Raw genomic sequence first — 25629 nt, 5'->3', positions numbered from 1 at the left:
TCACTGCTTAACACACTTATTGCTATGAGTGGCACAGAGAGAGGAATGGGAACCCGGATTCCAAAGATAGCTCATTTTCCTCAAGAAAAGAAAATGATTGAAGTTTCACCAACGACCAGTTGTCTGAACTCAGACTAGTTAGCCACTACTTGGCTGGGTGACCTTGGCCGAGTCCCTGCCTCAGTTTCCTAATATCTGAAATGGGAACAATTGCATCTGTTCTTCCTTGTCTCAGATTGGAGTGAGGAGCAGAAGCCTACCCTCCACTCTCTGTCCCCGGACACCGGGTGAGGACAGTGGGCAAGTTCTTGCATGTCTCCTGTCTCAGTCCTTTCATGGGTAGAGATGACAGACTTGTATTAGGTGATTCTTATCATCCCCCATCCTTTCCAGCTTCTAAGCTGCTCTACTTGATTCCAACCACCCCTCTTCTCTGGGTCTACCCTCCTACCACCACCCTGGTCTTGAGAAACCCTTCCCTTAAAAATCCCACAAAACAGAGAAGGACCTCAGGCGCTGCTGTTTTAAAAGTTATGTGTTTGTGAAATGTTGCCTTCACGTCAGGCTTTTGAAATAAAAATTCTCTATTCCCTTTACCCTAGCTTATCTGTTTAGAGATGTTTGCTTTTTACTTGTTATTGATCATCAATTGGCTACAGTTACTCACTCTTTGATCTTCTCTTTTGTTTGAACTTGAAGCCACCCACACTGTCTGCCTGGGCCCCCTAGTCTCTTTATTAAACAGTAATGATATATAAACAAACTCCTAGCCCCTCAGGGAACCAAGGGGCGCTAGGGCCAGCCTCCCTCGGGCCTGTGAATTGTCATTCCTGAAGTTGTCTGTTTTTTAAGTTCCTTTGCCAAGTTTCTATGGGAGCAGAGGGATCACTTTCTCCCTTTTCAAAGAGCAGGGTGAGCTGAGGCCTCGAGCTGGCAAGTCCTTTAAAGTCACTTTCAAAGGAAACCTGAGCTGGAAGGCCATGTGGCTGGCAGAGGGGAGTGTGACTTTCAGAGGCTCTCTCTCAGGCTTTGGGTGGTCAGCTCCCGGGAGCTTCCCAGCACGTGCTCAGGGCCTGCTGCAAAGGCGCTGCCAGGACACACCATCCTGCCACCAGCCACACAAGGACTCAGGAAAGGCTCTGGTTCATGTCCCTGCCCCGCGGTCAGGGGGGTGTACAGGCATTCTCCTCTGGGCCAGGGGCCAGGACCACGCTTGTCCTCCCTGTTCTTTGGCCTTGTCAATCAAACTTGGCATTTTTTTTTTGAGGTAAATTAAAACTAGGTGCCAAAGTAAGCTAGGATGAATTTATGTCTGAATCATGACATCATAAGTGACCTAGATAATCCAATCCGCTCATGGGCAGGCTGGAAGGGGGACCCAGAGGACAATGATTGTCCCCCACACATGGGAGGAGATGGCTGACCTCTACCACAGTTCTTCAGACAAGGACCACCCCTGCAGTGATGGAGGTTTGCTTGGCTAGCAGCCATTCATAAAGGTTCCAAGTCTATAGATGTTTGCCCACCGCTCAGCAGATACCAGAAAGACACCGATGCTGAGAGATGTATGACTGGGGCCAGAGGCCTTCATACCATCTTCTGGTCTAGACCCAAGCAGAGTTGTTTATGAAGCCAGGAGGCAAGATGAACCCTCTCGCATCCCAGAATGGGCAAATTCTCCAAAGCCCAGAGGAGGAATCAACTCACATACACTTGTGTCAAAAGGACTAGAACTAAAGTCATCAAAGCTCAGCATAGAACACTGAGTGAAAAACAAATAACAAAAAAACACAGAGGAGGGAACCAGCCAGAAAAAGAGGTGAGAGATCCATCCAAAATCCCCCACCGAAGCTCACAACCAGGGTCTGGAGTCTGTGATCCTTCCTGGGCTGGGAGATAAAGCCCCAGCTTTGGTTCCTACACTCCACCCACCACCCGCCGCCGCTCCCCCACGCCCCCAACCCCACCAGTGGCTGTGATCACTCCCCACTATGTAAGAGCAGAGGAAACCAGACCCATTTAAGTCCCGATTCCAACACAAAGAAAGACCCCTGAACAAGGCATCTCAACTTTTCAACATTTTATTCTTGTATTTGTACAGCTATATGTTACATCGCGGTAATGCAGTTTAGACACAGCCAAACCCTGTCTCCGGAGCAGTTCTAACACAAGCACGACGCAGAATGTGATGGATGAGACAAACATTCCCAAAGAGGCTGTTAGTGACAACTTCCAGTCCCTGTGTCTGCCTACACTTCAGAAAGGGATGGAGCGCTCGCCCATCCATCGTTGAAAACTTCCATGAAAAAGGCACCGTAGGACACGTTGTATAGGTATATACAAACCGGAAACTAGAACAAAACTACACATTTTTCCTTCCGCAGCTTTTTTTGTTCTTTTTTTTTTTTAATACACACTTGTAAATTGTAAACCTTCACTTGCAAAAAAATACAAATACACTGAGGCATTTTAGACAAAATATTTTCTTACTTAAACAGATGCAATACTTAAAATATTCTCTTAAGTGCTCTTTCTCAATAAAGATTCTCAGATCCGTGTCTGCCTGCAGATACAAAATCGAGCCTTTAACACAATGTCATATTTTTAATATATCTTTTTTAGGTTTATATATATATATATTTATTTTATATATATATTTATATATTTACAACTCTGCCATATATTCCTTCACCTTTGGTTAAAAAAATTAAAGCCCTCTGTTTGATAACATACCGAAGTCTCTTCTTTTAAAAGAAAGCACATTTACATACAAAAGAAACATCTGTTCCCACAAAACATATACATTCCTCATTTTGCAGACTAAGTCAAGTCAGAGCTTTTGCATACTCTCCCACTTTGATGTACAAAATGATTCTGCTTTTTGCTGACATGGTTCGCCTTGCACATAGGAGAAGAAGCAATATTATTTTCTTAATGTTGGATGGCAGTGGGGGAAGGGGAGCTGCCTTGGCTCCCGGTCCCCACGCCCCTCCCCCCACCCCCCATACCCAGCTATGATTTGCACTAGTTGATGAAAGAGGCACTACATCATGGGATGAATGCTGTAAAGTGTTACAGTATCCTTTGGGTAGATTCTGAGAAGGGGCTCGAGTGGAAAGCGTCAACACTCCATGCTTCAGCAGGCCTTGGGCAGCTCCGGGGGCAGGTCGGTGGCGGACACACGGTATTGCACCTTGGTGTTGGTGATGGCGCCATGCTTCTGGCGCAAGTGAAGACGCAGCTGGCTTTTGTGACGGAAATGCAGGTTACACTTCTCGCACTGAAGGAAAACCAGAGGTAAACTGTTAGCTGTCATCGGCCCAGGAAACATGTCATTGTTCAAAGGCCCAGAGAAGGAGCTTGGCCCTGTCTCTCCCTGTGAGCCATCCAGCAGCTGGGCCATGTTGCGAGCCCACCTGAATCTGGGATCCTGCTAAGAGACCAGTACTGCTTTGTGCAAATGCCCCTTCCCTGCTTTCCAAAACGTTGCCCAGACTTCTCTCCTGCTTAAGCTGTATTTCCCTGACTTAACTCCACAAGTTCAAGTCTTATCTAAAAAATGCAGCTCAGGTGAAAACTCCCCTACTTATTAAGGTGTCTCTGAATCTCTCTAGAATGAAAAGAATCCCTCTTCCCATTGAACCTCTGTAAGATTTCTAGCCTTGTCTTATTAGGTGGGGAATGCTTCGAGGGCAGTGACCACTCCTTACTAAACTTTATAAACTTCTTAGTATCTAGCAGAATATACTTCTTAGGCAATTATACATTAAATCTGAACACATTTGGACAAATGGACTGACTCATGAAAATTGATGAGTCTAAGGATATTCCTTAAAAATGCAGTTAGACTCCTCCTTAGTGTGTACACTTTAGGTACGCTAACAAGGCATCACCAGGTAGAGCTGTTTCTTGCTTTGATTCAATGAATGGATGCTAATGGTTTTAGTGGAAGAGTTACTTAAAAGTAAAATGAATGACTCTATGGGGTAACCTGTACATAATCCTTGAAGAGAAAAAGGCAATTTAGGTAAAAAGAAAATCCAAATAAAATATGGACTTTAGTTTGCAATAACATATCAGTATGGGTTCATTAGTTGTGACAAAGGTATCATGCTGACGTAACTCATAAGATATTAACAACAGGGGAAACTGGGTGCACATAGGAGCTCTCTGCACCTCCTTTGCAACTTTTCTATAAATGTAAAACCATTCTAAATAAAAGTGTAATAAAGTGTGTTCATATAGAGAATATGTTTTAAAGTAAAAATGGAAATACATTTATAGAAATAAACAAATCAAACGGGCAGAACAATGAGTAGAGCCCTGGTCTCGGGAGAAATGGGGCCCATCCATGCCACCCTCCGCTGTGTGCCCTGCGTGTGTCATTTCTCTCTCTGGGCCTTGGCTGTCCCTCTGTATGGAACAGAATCAATACACTCTGCAGGTCACTCCTAACTCAGACATCCTGTGCATCTAACCTTCTAGAGGATAATTATAATAGCAAAGATTTATTTTCCTCTTACTACATGTCAACTGCTCTGCACATTTTAGCGAATTCATTTACTTAATACAACAACTCTACGCGGTAGGTCCTCTTATGGGCTCAATTTGTAGGTGATAAAATTAAGGTACTAAGAGGATAACTAATACACCCAAGAATAAATGGCAAGTAAAAAGATATTCACTCAAGGATTAATAAACAAGACAATGAAAATAACCCCATTTTTCTGCTAACATTTGTGATATGGGTTAACCATTCTTCAGTTCTTGTGCTCATCACTAAGTAGAGTGATGCCATATTCTCTTTTCAGATTAGATGGAAACTAGAAAGATAAAAGAGGCTGCGGTCTCAGTACTGCCCTTCGGGGCCGAAGAACCTCAGTGACTGAAAGAGAACAATTTGAAAACTGCTCTCTACAGCATCCTCATCATTTCACAGAAAAAGAAAACTGTGGCCCAGGGAGAGGGGCAGGGCTTGCCCAAGGCCATAATAAGAACCAAGATATCTCAGCTGCCTGTCCAGTATCTTCCCCTCTATAGCAGAGATCTGCAAACTATTTTTCTATGGAGCCAGACAGTAAATATTTTAGGTTTCATGGGATATTTTACATTCTCTGAGACAACCACTCAGATCTGCTGCTGTGTTGTTAAAAGTAGCCACAGACAATCCATAAATAAGTAAGCAAGGCTGTGTTCCAATAAAACTTTGCTTATGGACTGAAATTTAAATTTTATAAAATTTGCACGTATCACAAAATATTGTTTGTTTGTTTTTTACACACTTGAGTGTATAAAAACCACTCTTAGCTCATGGAATGTTTAAAAATTAGCCTATAAGCCATTACTTTGCAAAGTCCCTGCCCTGGAACACCATGATTCTGAGGGGCCAATCATGGCTGCTGGCCACCTGTTCCTTTCCTTCTTGAAATGTCCTTTTCTCTGTTTTATTTTATGTCACCACATTCTTCTACTCCTAATGCTATTGTTGGCTGCTCCTTTTCAAACTCCTGAGCTCGTCTTCAGTAGACATCAAGCCCAGCACTGAGGCATGCTGTAAGCACTCAATAAGTATCTTGGAATGAATGAATGAGTGGCTCCACCATTTATGGATTCATAGTCCAGACCTCTTTCCTAAGGCCCCGATCACTAAACCCATTACCCCCCTTTAAAGATGAGCAAACTGAGACCCAGGCCAAGGTCAAGCAGGGTGTCTTTGAAAATCAGGCCCAAATCCATGTCTATGATCCCAAGTCCAGTGACCATCCCATTGTGCACTTGAGACAGGAGCAAACAGTTCTGCTGCCCTGCCCCTCCATGTCCCTGTCCCTCCCAGGTCAACCAGTAGCCACAAAGGCTCCCTTACATGGTAAGGTTTCTCTCCCGTGTGGATTCGCAGGTGGCTTTTTAGAGTCTGAAGATGCCGGAAACGGGTGCCACAGATTTCACACGGATAGGGCTTCTCGCCAGTATGGATAAGCACGTGGGCGCGGAGGTGGGCCACCTGGGCAGAAGAGCAAAGCGTGAGAGGCTCTGTCGGGGTGAGCTGCACACCCCTGGGCAGCCGCATGCACAGGCCGAGGGGTCCTTTCCCCAGGCCTCCAGCTCACCTGTACAAATCTGGCTCCGCAGGTTTCACATTTGTAGGGCTTCTCTCCAGAGTGGATTCGAGTGTGGGTTTTCAGGTTCGCCGGTCGGTTGAACTGGGCCCCACAGATGTTACAGCGATAGGGTTTCTCACCTATTACCGAGGGAAAAGGAAAAAGGATAGCTATGTTCAATGGAGTTCACCATAGTCTCTGGCTCCTGGATTTCAAAGCAAGCTGCCTTTCCCAAGACTGTTCTGACTTACTGTCCCTTGGAAGGTGTCAAAGAGGGGATCCAGGGGCCTGCCTCCCCTCCGCACATACACACAACAGCACCCCTTGATCACAGTTAGAAGCATGGAGGGGTAGAAACAATGCTGGGTGTGGAAAAGGGAGAGAGTGAGGTTCCAGGAAGCCTTGCAACCAGCTTTGTCATCAGGATCATCTCACAGTGGGACTCGGAAAAGTCACTCTCCTTCTCTGGGCCTCAGTTTCCCTCCCTGGAACCTGAGGGGCGAACGTTGATGGGTTGGAAAGGCTCTTCTAGCTCTTCGCTTGGATAAGACTGACTCACTAGTCAACCCACTCCACAGGGAGATACCATCAGGTGCTCTAGTTTCTTTCAGAACAAACATGCTTTTCCGCTTGTGGCAACTACAGCTGGATTCCATTGGCAAAGGAGGTGGGGCCTGAGCTGGATTAGGTGTTCAGACAGAGGAAACCAATAGAGGGCTGTGCCTTCCTTCATGGAAAGTTTCTGGGATAAAGGAGCCATTTAAAATACCAAGAGAGAGTCAACTTTGGACAACAATCAGGTTATTAGAAGCTACCCGGTAAAGGAATGTGAGGTGATAAGGAATAGGCCCTTAGAGGAAGTCAAGAGGCATGTGTGTGTGTGTGTGTGTGTGTGTGTGTGTGTGTGTGTGTGTTTCCCTGGCTTTGCAAAAACCAAATCTACTTTGTGTCTCTCAGCCTTAGTTTCTCCTCCTCAACAGTGGGATCAACACTCCTGACTCCAGCAAAAGAAGAGAAGCAGAACAGAGCAGCTCAGAGGAAAGACGAAGGGTACATGGAGTGGACCAGCCACTAAGCAAAGATGTGACAGGGCTAGAGCCCTCATTCAGGCCAGGACAGGGCCTGTTCTCTGCCTCACTCCACTGGTACCAAGCCCCAGACTACTTTCTCTGGAACCCTTTCCATTTCCTGACCCCAGGAAAATCAGCAAGCTCAGGTGGGATGGGGCAGGGTCATACCCGTATGGACGGTCTTGTGGCTGGCGAGGTTGCCCTTGTAGCGGAAGGAGGCCTGGCAGCGGTCACACTTGTAGGGTTTGTCACTGTGGGTCTGCAGCGTGTGCCTCTTGAGCGAGGCTTCCTCAGAGAAGCGGCAGTCACACTCATTGCAGAAGAAGGCCCCGTTCTCTGTCAAAGGGTGGGAGGGGACACGAACATCAGCGGGAGCAAGAGAGATGGGGCTCCAAGGCCCCTCACCTCCATAGCCACCCCAGTGCCCCTGCCCACCCAACATACATGGGATCCCAGAGCAAAGGGCCTGTGGAGATTTTCTTTTTCTTAGCATTTAGAAGGATAAAGGAGGCATTTGAATACTAAGGTACAGAAGGAAGCTCGAACCAGCAGGTACCCATATGGCCCACAACAGCTTGAGGAAGGCACCGCGGGACTCTCCCTTTTCTGGAGAGTGCTGAGGACTGGCTGCTCTTATCAGTTCATAGTTTTATTTGTATTCATTCACAGACGCCCTTGGCAAGGCCCTTCAGGTCCCTGAGCCTCTGTCTGTGTCTCTATCTCCAAAATCAGGATAATAAACCCCTGTCCTACCTGCTTCATAGGAGCACCTGACATAACAAAAGCAGCATAGGAATGTAAGATTAAATCAAATGCAATGATACTTTGAAGTCAGTGGGAAGATGAATGACAAACATGGTCACCCTTGCACCGATCTGCATTTCATGTCTCCCAAAGATCTGGGAGCCTGGGAGACTACAGATGATGGTGGGAGCAGAAATAGAGGCCCAGAGAGAAGGAGCTCTAGTGCAGAACAAAGGCAAATGGCCAGAGGGACAGACGGTGACATTACAGCTGGGAGTTACAGCCCCTGCTCTCTTAACTATAGGTCCACAACCCTGTGCCAAATCTCTCAGTGTAAATAATTTATTTTTCCTTTCGTTATAACAACTTGAAAATGACACCTCATGGTGGGTCAGCCCTGATTCGATTTCTGCGCTATATTATGGGAGCCAGAGCTGCAGGAAGACAGACTTTTTCATCTGGTAAAAACTGGGGATGTCACACACAGACTATTCAGAAACTTTAATTTAATAATTCTGTTCAACTAATCTAGTTCAGCTAACATTTACTGAGTACCCACTCTGTTCTAGAGACTCCCTAGGACCTATGGGAGATGCAGGAGTGAATCAGTTCAGATGCTTCCCCTCCGGAACGGACAACCCAGCAGGTGCACTAACATGCCCATAGATCCTGCACCTGCAGTTTAGGCCCAGAGGGGCTGAGAAAGCACTGGGAGTTACAGCCCCACAAGCTTCTTTTTTGGGAATGAAGCTACAAAGTCTGTTTGATCATTCTCTGTTACCCAGGATTAACTCTAACACCCCATCTCCTGCTTTGGTCAGCCTAGTTCCCTACAAGGTCAAGAGTGGAGCGATCAGCTGGTGCCAATGGTCTTCATCAGGAATTTCTCCCAACCGATGACAACAGCATAAATGCAATGGAAGACAAACCCCCACAAAGCAGAGGCAGGGGCGGGCCTCTCCCTGGTCGGAGAGGTCGGAGGGTGGGACTCACCACAGCTGGAATCCGAGTACTCAGAGTGGGTCTCTCCCATCTCCTCGGGGAACGTGGGGCCGGTGGTGTGGAGGCACATCTCCGTGTGCTGTGGGGACTGAGAGCCGCAGGACGTGCACTTCGGGGGGTGCAGGTAGAGGGGCGAGTGGCTCTCACTGCTGCTGCTGCTGCTGCGGGGGGAGCCTGTGAGAGACCTGCGGAAGGAAGAACAGAGTTTCAGCTGCTGAAACAGAGGCAAGCCCTCCACCGGTCCCCACTCCCGGACCTAGTTTCTTTCCCACAGTACAGAGGCGGGAATTCCCTGGCTGGCTATGGAAAAATCTTCATCCTTACTTAGGCGAATTCAATCATTAGGCACTTATCCCACTCCTCTGATAGGCTCCGATAGCCCCTGCATCCCTCAGAAGTGACCCCTGGAACCCTGCCAGGTAACCTCTGAGCCCAGGCCTGGACTGCCTCTTCAATCACCTGTTGACAATGTTATTGAGCCGGCTGGCCTGAGGGATGGTGGAGTCCTCCCCATTGGCGCTGAGCTTAGCTGGGGACTGGAGGTCAAGGTTCTCTGGCTCCATGGGCGGCTGGCAGGCTGGTGGGGCAGGGTAGGCTCGAGGGGAAAGGCGGCCCAGCTCGGCCTGCTCGGGCTCCTCCGGTTTGGCGTTCTGGTTGAGGCTGTTGAGCACAATAAACTTGTATTTCTTCCAGTTGCAGGCTTTGGGGTCCGTGGGGCTCTTGGCTGGAGGGGAGCCAGAGGTCTGAAGGATGCAGGCATTCTTGCTGCTGCAGGACTCTGTGGGCGAGTTGGGCTGGCAGTCGGACTTCTGGGGACTCTGGGGACTAACCAGACCCTTCCGGTTTAGGGGTGCATTGGGGGGCTCGAAGTGCAGGGCAATTTCATCCTCTGAAGAGGGCCTCTCTTCCTCCTTGCCGGCCTTGTCACAGGGGAAGTATGGGACATTCCGGGCCGAGGGGGCAGCTGGCTTGGGGCCCTCGGCCACACTGTAGTGCATGTCACTCCGTGCCTCCTCTGGGGCCGTCTCCTTGGGTGAGTAGATGTTGCTGTGGCACACACTGTGGGGTATCTCCATGGCCAGCCGGCTGTACTCCCCAGGGATTGGCCTGGCACTATCGCAGGGGAGGGCCCGCTCCTTGGGGAAGGGGTTGGCCACAGGCATCCGGGCATCCCGCAGCTCCTCATCGGAGAAGAGGAAGCTGCTGACAGGGAGGTGGCTGTACACGGGATAAGAGGCTGGCGGTGTGGACAGGCCACTGTACAGGCTGGGGGCAAAGGCTCTGCTCTCACACCCCGGGGGGTTCCTCAGCGGCAGGTTGTTCTCCACCACCTCGCGGCCCCGATAGGCCATGATGTCTTGGGGCATCAGCATCCGGCTGTTCAGATACTCTTCACGGGGAGGCTTGATGGCAGGAACCATCTCTGCTTCACTGCAGGAGAAAACAAGAGAAGACACCGGCCTCCAAATTAGAACCACTACACAGACGACCTTCCAAGTGCCACTGTCTATGCAACCACAGTTGTGCTTGGGCCAGCGAGACATAGGAAATATGGCTTTGGAGTAGGGAAACACTTGCAATTACAAGGCACTAATGCTTGAAATCTAGCAATCTAGCCCACAGTTGAGTAAATAGGCCCAGTGAAGACAGTTACCCACACAATCTGAGCCTGTTTAAGTCACATACATAAGTAGGAATGTGACTCTGTAATTCTTTGGATTACTATGGAATGTAAAGCTTTCAGAGTCCTTATCTCAGTTCGCCCAGGCAAAATCCTGCAAGGAAGGGAAGGCAGGTATTACTGTCTCCATTTTATACATATGGGAACTAAGGCTCAGGGAGGGAAGAATTCATACAGTCCTGGTGCCACATGTGCAGAGGGCCATAGGCAAACTGGTGCCCTGGGGAGAAAAGGACTCGAGTCATAGGTAAGTGGACTTTGGAAAATAGGCAGCCTTGCTTGTGCAGGAAGCCCTGACTCTGAAACAGCCAGACCTGGCTTCCAGTCCCAGCTGAGCCACTTAGCAGCTGTGTGACCTGGAGCAAGTTACTTAACCGCTCCAAGCATAGGGCCTGACCTAGAGAAAGCACTCAGAAATGATGGCTCTGATGATCTTGCCACCATTATCACCCACAGAAGATAAAGAGGTCTAGCTGCATATACTGGAAGGGACACTATGTGGGCGAAAAATAGGCCAACTCAAACATGATCACAGTTAACAGAGCTAGAACCAATGAGTGAATATTAGGGGAGCCATTTCAACTTGCCATAAAGAGGAGCTTTCTGACTGTCCAAGGTAGACTGCATGGCTCTGGGAACGTTGCGTTCCCAGCTCCTGGTGGGGTTCAAACAGAGGCTAGAAACCCTTCTGTTTGACAAGGGTTACAATCACCCCAGAGCAGTGAATCAAATGGTTCTAAACAAAGCTCCTCCCTTCTTTGGCTCTCAGATTCCTCACCTTTACATAATGGTATGTCTTCCCAGCCCTTGGATAGGGAGTAGCTAAAATAGAAGAAAAATCTAAAGGATAAGCAAAGGCTTTGGAACAGAGAGGAAGAGCAGAAGAAAGAGGTGAGTGATAATCATAAAAACATCCACAGAGGAGCTGGCATCCAAGCATGGCTTTACAGGGTAGGTGGTAGGAAAGGGCGTGTCAAGTGAATGGGAGAGAGCCGGAGGTGAGGATGCACGAGGTGTATCTGGATAGCAGTAAGGAGTCAGGTTGGCTGGAGCACAGGATTTCATAAGGGCAGAAGTGTGCAAAAATAGTGGAAATGTAGGTTGTGGCACATTACAGAGGATTATTTTTTTTTTCTGTATGCATGCAATGTCCAGGGTTTCTCATCCCTTCCGATCCCTCTCATCTCCCAGCCTTCCACCTGGTGGCAGCTCACCTGGCCTTGATAAACTTCCGGCAAGTGTCCACGACATGCTCCATCTGCAAGTACATAGCTGTGGCCATCACGGCCATAATGTTGCCCTCCCTCAGGTTGAGCCGAGATGTGTACATGAAGTCCAGGAGGATGCAGAACCCCTCGGGGTTGATCTCAGGATCCAGATTGATCACACTCAGGTTGCATTTCAACTGGTCTGTGAAGATGCTGTAGAACAGGCCACTGTAAAACAAACACATGTCTCATTATAGCAGGCGTACAGACTCTCATCAATTACAGTCAGCATCATGTGCAGCCCCTCTCCCCAGGCCCTACCTCCAAAACTTCCACAGCAATTAATAATAGTGCCATTTACGGAGTGCTTATCAAATGCCAGTGAGTCATTAAGCACTTTTTATATTTATTCTTCACAACCTTGCCAGGTAGATACTATCATTCTCCCTCTTTTCAAATGAGGAAACGAAGATCAAAGATGTTAAGTGATTCTCTCAAAGTACCAGAACTTGTTTTCCTTTTAGTGTTATAACTGCACAGATGACCAGAGTTAAATTTAACACTCATTTGCAGTAACTATTTTTTATTATTTTATATCTTGGAGATAAGCCTTTTCCTTGTTCCATCTCTTTTTCTTATTTTACAACTCTTATTGTATTTTTTAAAAACTAAGTTGAATAATGATGATAAATCAATAAAATGATGCCTACATCTACATTCTACTGATTTTTTCTAAAATCCCATAGACTATCACAAGTTCAGTATTCCTAGAAGGTCCAAGTCAAGCCTCCCATTACCATGCTGTCTGGCTGAGGAAAGAGCACTCAGAAGCCAAAATTTAGGGCTGCCACCTCAAGTGTACTCTTCCTGTGTTGCAGAAGGGAGCCCCACTTCCACCAGTAAGAAGGAATGCAACCTTGGGTAAGATACTTCTCTATACCTTAGTTTCCTTATCTGCAAAGCAAAAACAATAGTATCTACCTTACAGGGTTGAGGCAAGAATGAACATGTAAAGCAGTGGTTCTCAACCTTAGCTGCACATTAGAATCACCTGGGAATCTTTTTAAAATCCTGATTTCTGGGCCTCATCCGTAACAAAGAAACAGAATTTCCGGAGGATGAGGCCCAGAAATCAGGATTTTAAAAAGATTCCCAGGTGATTCTAAAGTGCAGCCAAGGTTGAGAACCACTGATCTACATAATGGAGGCAATCATGCCATCCATGACACAGGCCACTACAAAGATCCAGGGAGATGATGTAATATAAAATTGCTGTGAACACTTGAAATCCTTGACAAATATGAAAATATAGCTGGCTCACTTTCACTAACTTACCCATGGAAATACAGCCACGGTATAAAAGAAATACAATTATGGAATAAAAGAGCAAAATATTTCAAATTAGCTTGCTTAACATATTTTAAAAATCTCTTTCACTTTTCATTTTTTTTCACATGTGAACTGAAGTTATTCTCCATGTTTGCTCCAAACACATCCTTTCTTGAGACAGTATGTGATTTCTTCTCCCTCTATTCCCACAGAATAGAAACGCTTTCTTCTCGAAAGGTGTGGGCATTCATTCCCTTTCTGGGAGGCTACCCAGTCAGGCTGGACATCTGGACACAAATCAGATGTGATCCCAAACATAGCAAGAGGCCCACATGTTCCACCTCGTTCGCTGCCAGCACCATCACTCCCCTTATATTCATCTAAATTTCCTTTCCAGACCCTCACCTGCAGGCCATGAGGACTGTCTTATGGGCTCTAAACTGCTCACGGCTCACCACTATGACAACATCAGTCAAGATGTCCCGGCTCCGGAGGCGATTAAGGTTGAGAAGAACGTCACTGGCATGGCGGGTGAACTGGATACAGCTATCAGCCGGCGAGGCCATTTTGTCTTCACCTGCAAAAAGGGGTCAAAATCCTATTAGTTAACCAGAACCTGTTTCTTGCTTACCAGGAGCATGAGAGCAGGTAGTTCAGCCTGCTAGCATGGAATGCAAACTGAGGCCCCTTGTGTTTGGTCTTTAAATAATTCGTGGCCCATCTCTGGATATTACTGTTCACATCTGTAAAATGGGGAGAATAATTTTTGTCCAACAAATCGGAATAGAAAGCCTTTACAGAAAAGGGGAAGGCAATGAATATTGTTGAGTGTTTTCCCCACATATCAAATACTCTACCAGGACTGAGAAGCAGTGAGTGTGTGACAGGGGAGAGAACCAGGCTTTGAAGGTTAGCATACTAGCTTGACCTTTTTTGAGCTGTGTGACTTGGAGCTGGTTGCTCAATGTTTCTGGGCTTTGGTTTTTCCCAAAATGAGAGTAGTAATACCTATGTAGTTGCAAAATTAGAGATATGTGCCTGATCCATAGTCTAGGTTCTGAAAAATTGTAGCTATTCTCATCAGTATCTCATTTCTCCTCTATCAGGCTTTAGAATTATCTCAATGTTCTGACGAGCACCTAGCACATTGTTAGTGCATAGTAGGTGGCTACATTAATTTGAACTAAAATAATTTGGGGAACAAATGATCACACAACAGTGTTAAGATAGTCTAACGCAGGGGTACAGGATGAGGGCTGGGAGTGATAGAGAAGGAATCAGCAATCCTTCACCTCATCTAATGAAAACTGGCAAAGTTCACAGAAACATATGCATTGGCAAATTCAAAAGAAACAGTTTCCCCACAAAATCTTAAGGCATATAGTTCAATTTACTTACCCAATGCCTTGATTCACAGTCCAAAATTTTGCTTAAAACCTGCAGGGAAGAGAAAAAACAAACAAACAGAAATTGATTGAATGAATGTAAGATTGTCCACTATGGTCTTATTTTAGAACACACGTGTTTAGTTTTACTTTGATAGCTGCAGCCTGCCAGCTGGTGCGGTTTTACTATAAGCTAGGAAGCATTTTTCCAGCTCTGCTCTTATGAAAACAACAGGCACCCGAAGCCCTGCGATAATGTTTATGCCCTGAGTACTGGGGACACAGTACATACATATACATATACACATATGTTTCCTTTCTCAATGGAAACAATGTTCACTACCCCAAAGCCAGTGCATTTATGGGAAAGAAAACATTTAAAGAAAGAAAAAAAAAATCAGTATTAATAAGGATGATCATTCAGGGGCCTAAAATCTTTGGATGCTTTTTGAAACCTGCTAAAACATTATTTTTCCAAGTCTTAGAATGATTCCACAAGGCCAACAAGGTCAATATCTTTACCCTAATTTCGCTAGTGACAAAACTGAGACTCAGGTTCAAGTGGCTTTCCCAGGACAAAACAGCCAGGCAGTACTTCCTGACTGTCTGAAGGTACTGAAGTACTGAATACAAAATCTGCAGAATACAACCTGCAATGGCCTAGCTATGCTTTTCTTAAGGATCTTTGCCTTCTGTTTAAAAGTTTCCTCTCCCTTCCCTCCTGGGTCTAAGACAAGATATACTACCACAATCTTGCAAGTTTGTGCTTCCCCCTGCTGGTGAAAAGATTTAATTGTCGGATTTAGCTGAGAACTGGCCAGGGAGCATTAATGAAATATGTACCTTCTCCAAATTGGTTTCTTTAAAACAAAATAATTTAAAAGCACAGGTGGAAGACTTTCGTTTATGACAGTATATGGGCTGCAGAGCAACAACAACAACAAAAAACTATCTTAGCCCTCTTCCCCACCCCCTTTAAGAAAAAGCCTAGGCCTTAGTTATTTTCCAGGTAAAGGGGCCCGAGGCCAGGGAGGTCTTGTTAGACCACATAAATGGTGAATAGCCCGGCCCTAGGTCTTCTGGCTCAAATTCCTGACCCTTTCCAAATCAGCCTACGTGCTGAAGAACATGCAAGACAGCACCCTGACGTGGGTGAATCTCATTTTTAAGTTCCTTCCCCCCACACAAACACTTTGCCCCCATTCCAGGCTGCTGAGTCTTACCAAATGAGCACTAAAATGAGAGGTTTCCTTGAGTCTGTAACCAAAAACTGACAATTCTCTGTGGTCCCAAGTGCCAGTCACTCAATCTCATCGGCTTCAAGGTTAGGTGTGTATGTGAGTGAGTGGGGTTAGGGGGAAGAAAATGGGGGAAGGGAGAGGACAGAAAAAGACAAAAGAACCTATTTCCTCCTCTCCCCATTCTAACTCAAAATGGGCAAAGAGAGAGACACTAAATTGATCCTAACAATAGTTCAATGATTGGTCTCCTTTGAAAAAGAATGTTGAAGGCACATGTGAGGTTTATTTATAACCCCGCTCCTCTTCCCTCACGGAAGAGATCCTTAAACACTTCTGTAATACCTAAGGCTGTCCTCCAGCCAGCTGCAACCACCAGCTCTCCTGTGGATTTCCAGTCACACACCTTTGGACCACAGGAAGCCCAGATTTGCCATTTCACCTTGACACTTGTCAATGATTCACTCCAGATTCGGATTGAAACAAACAAAACAATTCCCCTGGGTCTACTATCAGCCATGCTCCGGGATGGGCCCTTTTCACCCTAAACCTCTGCCTGGGTTGTCCCAAAATAAATTCACACACACAGAGGTCCATGTCCTTACTAAGTCCACTCCTTCCTACATAGCTCTGTCTCAGGAGGTTCCACAATTAGTGAATATGTGGGTTATGGTGGGTGTGGGTGATGAACTTCCCTCTAGATGCTGCATGTGTGGAGGGACCACTAGCATTTGGTTTGTTTTTTACAGACCACTCAGCTCCTTCCAGTCCATTATTGTATCTGATCCTCATAACAGCCCTGATTTAGTGGGGGAGGACACTGAGGCTCCAGGGGGATAAGCCTTGCCCAACATCTCAAAACTAATCACCAGCAAGCCCTGGGCAAACCTGTCTGCTAGCTTCAGAAACGCACCAGACACACACAAGATTCATTCCACAAAAACAACCAAGAGATCAGAGCTGTCCAGGAGAAAGTGACAACTGCAAGGGCCCAGACCTGGACTCCTCTGAATCCAGCCCACCCCGCCCCAGCCACAGTAACTACCAAGTGAGAGTTAAAAAACCACGAAATGAGAGTTAAAGATTGTCTTCTCCTCCCCCCGCCCCCACCCCCACCCGGCAAACACACACACACACACACACACACACACACACACATACACACATACACACACACACACACACCCTTTCCTTTGTGCTTTAAACTTAGGCACCCTCAGGAGAAAAGGCAGGTCCTTTAAAGGATTTGGAGAAGAAAAAAGAGGGTCCTCCCCCTAAAATAAAGAAAAGAAAGAAAGAAAGAGGAGAGAGAGAGAGAGAAAGAGAGAGAGAGAGAGAGAGAGAGAGAGAGAGAGAGGGAGAGAGAGAGAGAGAGAGAGAGAGAGAGAGAGAGAGAGAGCAGAAATGACAGACCAAACAGGAGATGAGAGGAAGGCTGTTCCGGCGACAGGGAGCCAATACAGAGACCCATTCTTTTCCTCCTCCCTACACTCGGTGGGCACTGGGCAGCCCCATTCTCTCGCTCACACACCCAAGCCCACCCCGTAGCCCACCCCTTCTATACGGTACCTGGCTGCCAGGGGCTGCCCACCCGGGGGCATTGTACCACCACCGCTGCCCATCTGTCTCGAGTCCCCGTGGGCTCGGCGGAGGCCCCGCGGGACTACCGTGGCAGCCCTGAATTTGGTTGTATTCAGATAAAACTTTTCGTGCACCTCGGGAACTAACATTGTGTGTGCCTCTTTCTTTTCCTGTTACGCCCGTCAAGGCAGGGGGCAGTGAGGGGAATGGCTCAGCCCTCTCATTCCCGGAACGTCGTCGATCTCCGCTCAGCGGAGTTCACGGAACACTCTCTGCCTATCGCCGGCTCCAACGAGAAGTAACTTTCCAGGAAGCCGCTGGCCCCCAACGGCCGCCGGGATCGCCGCCTGCGCCGCGCGGGCTGCCGGGGATTCACCGGGAAGGGAGCGGGGTGGGGGCGCCCCGAGGCTGGCGGGGAGTACGGCCACGCGCATCCAGGCACTCACAGCTCGAGTCCTACCCTTCCCCGCAACAGTTTTATAAACGGGGATGGTCAGGCGAGTTAGTAGCAGAGCCAGCCGGTCTAGACCTCAGGATTTCGGGTCCATTTCATGACTTCAGGTTGCCCAAGTCTGGCGTTTATTTGCCTGGGGCGTCATTTTTTTTTTTTCTTTTCTCTTTTCGCTTGGCCCCGAAATCCTTTTAAAGAGGATAGTTAGGCGAGGCGTCAAGGCCTAAAGGTAGAGGGCTCAGGGTCTCTATGCAGCGTACCCCAGCCGAGTTGCAGAAAAACTAAACCGAAAGCCCCTTCCGCCTACGTTGGCAAGTAGGGGAACACAGCTCGGCTGGGTTTCCGCCCCCAAGTCTTTAGAATAAGAGCTGCCAGGCCGAATCTGGCCAGGTTTCGGGTTTTCCGAATTCTATTTCTCCGAAACCCCGTAGAAACAAGGTTAGGATCCAGGAGAGGCCCGGACGCCGACCCCGCTGCGCGCGCGCTCCAAGGTTGCCGCGCCTTCCCGTAGCCTTCCTTGGAATTATATTTATCTCCTATTTATCTCAGCAGCGGGCTCCAAGAGGGACTTTGGGGGGCTGGGGTACCGGGGATGCTAAAGACGCAGCCTTTCAAGCCTCAGCTGGGTCTTAAAACTGGCGTTGGCGACACCCAGCGCCGCGCCACCCGTCAGCAAAGGAGGCGGTGTTAAGGTCCGTTGTTCAAGATTGGGCCTCTGCAGCCTCATACTTTGAGGCTTTCTCATTCCTTCGCCCGGTGGAAGCGAAGGCTGAAATTTAATATGGGATGGGGTGTGAATCCGGAAAAAGAGGTTAAAATTAAGTAAATGCACTTATTGGAAATTAGGAGTCCTGTAATATGAATATGTTTCACCGCTACTGAACACTAGAGGGAGCCCTCCCACCAGGGCTCGATACCAACAATCCCACGTCGCCCCGCCCCTTCTTCCTTCCCATTGACCTAGTTTCGACAGTTTCGGGAGCTGGAGAACTCGGTCCTCCACGCCCCCCCCCCCCCCCCCCCCGCCCAATCCTGGCCGGCCGTTGGGTTATTGGTAATCTAATAACTCCAATAACTCGTTGAGAAATCCAAAGGGGCATGTGGAAGTGTAAAGCACTGTTTAGGGGCAGGGACGAGGAATTTTAATAAGGGTGCAGCTGAGCAGTGAAACCCGCATCGCGGTTCCTGCCGGCGGAGCGCTCCCTTTCTACGTAGCATCTCTACGAGGGAGCAGCTCGGGTCCAGCCACAGTGGTCCCGCAGTAGGGGATGGGGTTAAACTGTGGCGTTGTTTCTGTTCAGTGCGGGACTCTCTTCCAGCTTTTTCGCTGGGGGACGGGAGGGTGGGGAGTCGACAGTAGATGAAAGCCAATTTGATAATGTGGTGGCCTCGGCAGTCGTTTTGGGTGACCGAGGTGTTCAGGAACATTATGTCCTAACTTTCATTTCTATCACGTTTCTGACAAAAGCGCTCTTTTAAGCCTGCAAGCTTCTAGGAAATGCCATAAAACAGAGGGATGTGTTTTATCAGCAAGATCTGAAGAGGAGCTGCAGAAGGGACGCTCCCCCTGCTCCCAGCTTGCGACAGCCTTCCAGAAAGGTCCGGCAGGCAATGCCAGCAAACCACGTCCCCGAGCAAAGATATCTCGGTCATCCTGGTTGGATCCGCTCGGCTTCTGCAAAAAGGCCTGCGGGGGAGGGAAGTGGCATGATCTCCCCAAGCAAACAATGCCTTTAAAAATCCGATCTGGACAGAAGTCAGCCAAGGTCTTTATTCACGTTAATGAAGATGGAAGGCACTAACTGTCCTTGGAAAGCGATGAGTCAAACTTGACCGCTCTTCAAACACGTCCCCAGATTCGTTTCCAACCCGAACAGAGGCGCGTTTCTCCGACGCGGCCTCCGACAACTCCCCCAGAGAGAGAGGCTAAACTCGGTTCCGGGGACCTGGGCTGTGGAGACGACAGCGTCTCCTGAGGCTGTGCGTGCGGCCGTCGCTAGGGGCCGCCAGGACACCGACGCACGTTTGCCATCTTAAGTTTTTAACTCCCAGAAAGAAAAGTTTGTTCTGAAGCGGTTGTGGCACAAATTCTATGAGGATTACACTCTGCCGGTCTATACGACCCACCCACACAACTGATTTCTCTCCAAGCCACTTAGCAAAGTTTAGAAAGAAGAGGATGGAGAGGAATTTCAGGATCTAAATGTGAGCCTCAGGTGCTGCAAGATGCATCTCCACATGTCCAGGGACTGGGCCTTAATCACTCCCTAACACACGCCTCCCTCCCCCTCAAGGTATGAGCCCCCCCCCCACACACACACACACACTCCTCAGCACAACTGTAGGCGTTTCATGTTAGTTACTGAAAATCTTAGGCCATACTTTATAAACCAATTCCTCCAAGACAGCTGGAGAACCATTTCCAACTACAGTGACCTGAGAGGTTGGAATTAAGGCTCTCTGACTGCTGTTCTTTCTCTTGCATACCTCAAAGGAGCGGAGGTAAGCTTACCTTTGACTTTCAGTCACTAACCTGGAAATTCAGAAACTTAAAATCTGGCCTGGACTAAGTCAGTGTCTCACCATTACAGGTCCCCTCATCAGGCCTGTTTCCTCAACTGTAAAGAGTTGTATGTCCTAAGAGCCCCCATGGCATCCCTCCACTACTAACATCCCTCAACCCCCCTCAGTCCCAGCCCCTCACCCGGAGAGGTAACCCCGATCTGGAGGTAGTGTAATCAAAACGAGTTCTTTTGAGTTCTTTTACGGTTCTCTTCTTGGAGGCAGATGCCCATCACTAAGCAATCTTGGATCGGGTAAGCATCCCGAGGCTTTATAATTTTCATCCATCTTACCCAAACTTTGGATGTCGGGTGACATCCTCAGTGGAGGCTGTCCTCCCTGCCAGACCTAGTACCAGGTTGGGAGACTTGGAGACCAGAAGTGGCCCGGTCCACCCACCGCCCAAAGCTGGAATCTTGGCAAGACCTATCACTAGGTGGCAGACTCGGTCCATGTGAAAATCACTGGCGGCCACAACCTTCCACACCCGACTACCCCCAACCTTCCCCCCACCCCCTCCTCCTCACTTTTTGTCTGTTAGGGGGAGGGAGTTGCCATCATAGGCAAAGCTGGAAAACATTTAATTTACTAGATGTAATTCTTTTCTTCGCGATGCTCACGCCTCTGGCAACCACAACACATTATCTGGAACTGAGTCCCTGGAGTAGACTGTGATTTTTTTTCAGCCGGAAAGGCTGAATGTATTGAAAAGGGAAAGCAAGGGTGCACTTGTCTTCAAAAAGAAGAACAGAATGGCACTCCATGGCATTTAGCAGAGCTCCCTGTCAAACACTGGTCGACCAGCAAGGAAAGTCTATAGTAAACCCCTGATCCCCACAAAGAAAGCGGTCCCTGGAGCTCAGCTGCAGGGTTCCACCCAGGCTTACAGCGCTCCAAAAATCCGGGAGAGTGGGAAAGAGGGGACGAATTTGGTCTTTTGCTGGGGCCACTGATCTGAGGCCGGGAGTCGAAGAGGATTGGGAGAAGCCTCTCCTGGCTTCCAGTGGGGCGAAGAGAAGCCTGCTCGCTTTGCCACAACGCAGCACCCTCGCTGGGATCTCTGCTGCAGCGTTCCCACTTGTTGCGCAGTGCAGGGAACCAGCATGCGCCACACTAACTTCGACTCTGGTTGGGCTCCAAACCAAGCTACAGACCAGACCACCATCGCCCGCAGCAATCCCCTAACCTCACTCCCGAATCTCTCCCCCCGCCCCCACGCATATACCACCATCACCGCCAGCAAAACTACAGGGCTTCCAGTCATTATGGATCTTAACACTGCTAATAAAGCATTCCTTCTTATCTCAATGTCAGACAGGCAACAGAATTCAGGTGCTCTGAGAAGTCAAGTCGAAAGGGAAGGGAAGGGAGACAGGTAACAGAATTCAGGTGCTCTGAGAAGTCAAGTCGAAAGGGAAGGGAAGGGGGGCTACCTCCTCCAGGAGAACTCCCTTGCTTAAAGCCAACTAGGCAACCTTCCTCTCTCTCTGGTTCTCTCTCTCTCTCTCTCTCTCTCTCTCTCTCTCTCTCTCTCTCTCTCTCTCTCTCTCTCTCACTCTCTCTCTCTCTCTCTCTCTCACACACACACACACTTATTGGAACTACTTTGCTGATTATACGACACCATCCTAGCTGAAAATCAACTTTTCCTCTTCCTATTTGAGAGATCAACTGCAAAGTCCCTTTTTAAAAAGTTAGTTTTATATCTACTTGTTAAAGGCAAAAAAATAAAAAATAAATTCCTCATAAGGTCATTTCACAATATTTTTCAAATTCTTTGACTTGTGCACACAGAGTCTCACCCACCGAGGGGTGGCGCTGCCACACCACCTCCTCTGAATCTTAAGTTTTTCATAACAAAGTGGCTTGTGAGTGTGGCTACCAGGCAGGAGAGAGAGGGAAGGAAGGATTTTGACATCTAGTCATGGCTAACATTTACTCAACCAATAACTGGAACTCTTCAGGGCTCAGGAAAGGACAGCTTAAGAGTTTAGAGTCCCACCCCTGTCCACCAAGCCCAGAAAGAATTGGAAGGTCTTTTCAAGAAAGCATGGGATAAAAACCCTTCCAAACTGAGCACAGAGGAAAGGCCAATTGGAGAATTCCCCCTTCCTCTGGCTGCCTTCTCCTTCAGGTTGCCTAGTTTTCACAAACAGCTTCTGGCCTTATTGTCACAACCAACAGACCCTTAAAATCAGCCAATGCGCTTGAGCCTGCAGTATTAGAAAGTCTTCCAAATAGTATGATATTGGAAACTTCTATTTATAAATGGGGGGAGGGGAAATATTTCTCATCTACAAGTTTCTATTTTGGCCTGAAGACTCAACAGTAGTCATTTGAGCAAGGGAATGCCCATTTCCTGGTGCCCTCTTTCCATTTCTTCCTCCTCCCAAGAGACATATCTTTTCTCTCTCTCTTTTTTTTAAAGTATATATTTTAAAGCAAGAAAGTGATTTCACCTCATTCCTTTGAGCTCATGTTTGCTACCTCCAGGAATAGCGTGTGGACTAGGGCCAGATGAACTTCAACTTGGGCTGCAGATTTACGAGGTTCTGTTCCAGTGCCAAAGGCTCTTGGTAGTAAATCGTGAGCAAAACAGATACCTGTCTCCCTGACGGATCTTGCCCCCCTCTTATATTTTTTAAGTTATTTATTAAAACCACACACACACACCTTGCAAAGAAAAAGGGAAACTGGCAGTCTCTGTAGAGGAAGCCGGTGGCATCGCTCAGAGCCACAAACTGTATTTCTAAACAGCCCTTTCCCTGGTTCCCTCTCTCCTGCCCCACTTTTTTTCTTTCTGGACAGTAATAAAAAATGCATCTACTGACATTCACTTTACTTATTTAAAAAAAAAAGTTACAAGATTTTTCTTCTGGAAACTATAAACTAACTAGAAAAAAAAACCATAAAGGATTAAATTCTTTTGGGGTTTTGGGGGTGGGGTAGGTGGCTAGCTCTCTCAGAAGGGACACAGTAAACAGCTCTGGACTTTCAGCACACTGTTTAGGGTCATTTCCCCTGCTCAGCTGTCAGGACCCCCACCACCAAGTCTTAACTACTGGGAGAAGGCATACAACAGTAAAGGGGTCTTTTTCACTCTTTTAAAAATCTGTTGTGTTGTGTTCTTGTTTTTTTCATGGGGGAGCTTTAAAACTCATGATTGCAACACCAGTTCCATTTTTTGCCAGAGTTCCAATAATACAACATCATACAGGCAACGCAATCCACAGCTCTCAAGAAATTTACCATGATCTGGTCACTACAGCCGGCAGCGGGCTGGCCCCTCGCTCCAGCTGTCGCCGGGAGCAGCCGACTTCCGAGGCTCCAACTCCCAACCAGCTCCCGCCCCGGGCCGCCGCCGCCGCCGCCGCCTTCTCCCATTCCTACTCCCTCGAGAAGAGCCACAGGTTGCAAATCCAACCAACCGCACATTCCGATTTTGCAAAATCACTCACAAAGATCTCCCTTTCGCGCCCGCGCCCCCTCCTCCCGCGCCGGGTCGCCCGGCCAGGTCCACAAAGTGTTCTCTCCTCCCGGGTCTTGCACGTAGGAACGCGGGCTGGGGCTGTTTTGTTTTCCCCTCGCCCAGTGCAAGGACCTCGGTAACGTAAAGCCTAATGTTGGCCACTTTCCGGCCCGCCGTTGTCATTTTACAAAGACTGCACCATAGGAAAAATAAAATAAAATTTAGGAACCAGGGGGAACAGCCATTGGGAGCTAACACCAAGTCACGCAGTACCCAAAATACAAACACCGCGATCGCCAAGAAATCCCGCCACCTTCCTTCTCTGCTAGGCTGTCTGGTGAAGGTTCCCGGAGTCCCCACACACTGAACAGCACCGCAGGTGCAAACGCGTACCCCTTGACCACCTCCCACCCCCAAATCCCCGTCCCGCCATCAGCTTCTCTCCTTAGGATGGGAGAAGGAGCGCGCGGTGTTTCCGACTCCCTTGTCTGCAACCAAGAAAGAATAATTTCCAAAAGTATTCAACATCCCCGCCCCCAGGCAAGCTAAACCTCCCCCAAAACACAGGGAAAGGGGACACCAAAACGCTCGCATCTCGTTAGGAAGATCACGGCTCTGAACGGAAAAAGTAGAAACTATACTTCATCCGAATTTTAAGGGGATTAAAAAAAAAAAAGCCACCGAGGAGTTCGATTGCATTTTTCCTTCAAAATCTCGGCTCGGAGGCAGTCAATCTAGAGGACCGAGGCCGGTGGAAGAGAGCCAGCGGGACGAGCGAGCGGGCGGTCTCCCTCCTCGCCTCCCGGAGTTACTAAGAAGGACGGGAAGGGGATGGCAGAAGAGGCCAGGGCAAGGTGGAGGGACGGAGGGAAGCCGAGGCAGGAGCGAGGTTAGCAAGGGAGGCAGTTTGCAAGCTAGAAAAGAGGGGGAAAACACAGCCGCACGAATCCAGCGAGATCACAAGCCGTACGCAAGCAGGCAGCAGAAAGAGCGAGAGCGAGGGCGAGAGCGCGAGCGCGCGTCCTCTCCGCGGTCTAGGGCCAGACAGCCCCCAGACTTGCCCCAAACACCCCCCAAACACTGTCTCGTCCTCTCTGCTCAGGCCGCCCCCTAACTGTCCTCCTTCCTCTCCTCCACCTCCTTTTAAAAAACCAAAACAACACAAGGGAGGGTGGCAAAAAGCCTCCCCAAACCGGCCGATTCACTCAGACAACAAGAATCAAATAACAAATACATAAAAATCTATATCCTAGAGTGGGAGAGACGTGGGACTAATCTTCGGCATTTATTTTAACACCTGACAGCTAGAATAAATAAATATATACATTTATATCAATAGATACACATAGGAAACTTGGAGCCAAAGCATTTGGCAAGAGCGGAAAAAAAAGAATTAAAAGGTAAAATAATGATCATGAGCAGCGGCGGCGGCAGCGGCACCAGCGGCAACAGCGGCGGCGGCGGCGGCAGCAGCAGCAGCGGCGGCAGCAACAGCAATAATCACCTGGTGTCCGGCCTTTCCTAGAAACTTCTTGCATCACCACTTCTAAGAACCCCAGTTCTAAGAATCAACAGAGCTCAATTCTCGGAATTTGAGCTTCGGACTTTACCACTGCTACATGGCAGGGGAGGACTCTATGTCAACTCTGCGGGACTTTTGCCTCCCCTCGCCGGTACAAAGCATTCAAAGCATAATATTTTTCCACAGATCGGTATATTTAGAGGTACTACTAGGCTGGGAGTCTCGTATTTGGAGGTTCTGGTTCGAGGCTAGAGGGGGCGGAAAGTGGACCTCCCTCCCCGGACTCAGG

At 48.2% G+C, this 25629-nt stretch overlaps 1 protein-coding gene across 6 annotated transcripts; it reads right to left on the bottom strand.

Moving 5' to 3' along the window:
• Positions 1-2065: 2065 nt before the first annotated feature.
• BCL6 (BCL6 transcription repressor) lies at positions 2066-25397 on the bottom strand. Of its 6 annotated transcripts, none has more exons than XM_036351219.1 (10): positions 15741-16837; positions 14531-14569; positions 13538-13709; positions 11810-12031; positions 9374-10345; positions 8906-9099; positions 7337-7504; positions 6108-6238; positions 5864-6001; positions 2066-3280 (listed from the first exon to the last, which is right to left on the bottom strand). In XM_036351219.1, exons 3-10 carry the CDS (start codon positions 13696-13698, stop codon positions 3137-3139), a joined length of 2130 nt encoding a protein of 709 aa, XP_036207112.1. In that variant the 5' UTR covers positions 13699-13709; positions 14531-14569; positions 15741-16837; the 3' UTR covers positions 2066-3136. The 6 variants fall into 6 exon arrangements, with proteins under 6 accessions (XP_036207112.1, XP_036207113.1, XP_036207114.1 ...); XM_036351216.1 differs by lacking the exon at positions 15741-16837 and adding an exon at positions 25323-25397 and having other exon boundaries at positions 3137-3280; XM_036351217.1 differs by lacking the exon at positions 15741-16837 and adding an exon at positions 23599-25305 and having other exon boundaries at positions 3137-3280.
• Positions 25398-25629: the final 232 nt, after the last annotated feature.

Source organism: Myotis myotis, unplaced genomic scaffold (assembly GCF_014108235.1).
Source record: "Myotis myotis isolate mMyoMyo1 unplaced genomic scaffold, mMyoMyo1.p scaffold_m19_p_2, whole genome shotgun sequence".
Lineage (NCBI taxonomy): Eukaryota > Metazoa > Chordata > Mammalia > Chiroptera > Vespertilionidae > Myotis > Myotis myotis.
Note: the sequence above shows the minus strand (reverse complement) of the source record. Positions and strands in the feature narration are given on the sequence as shown.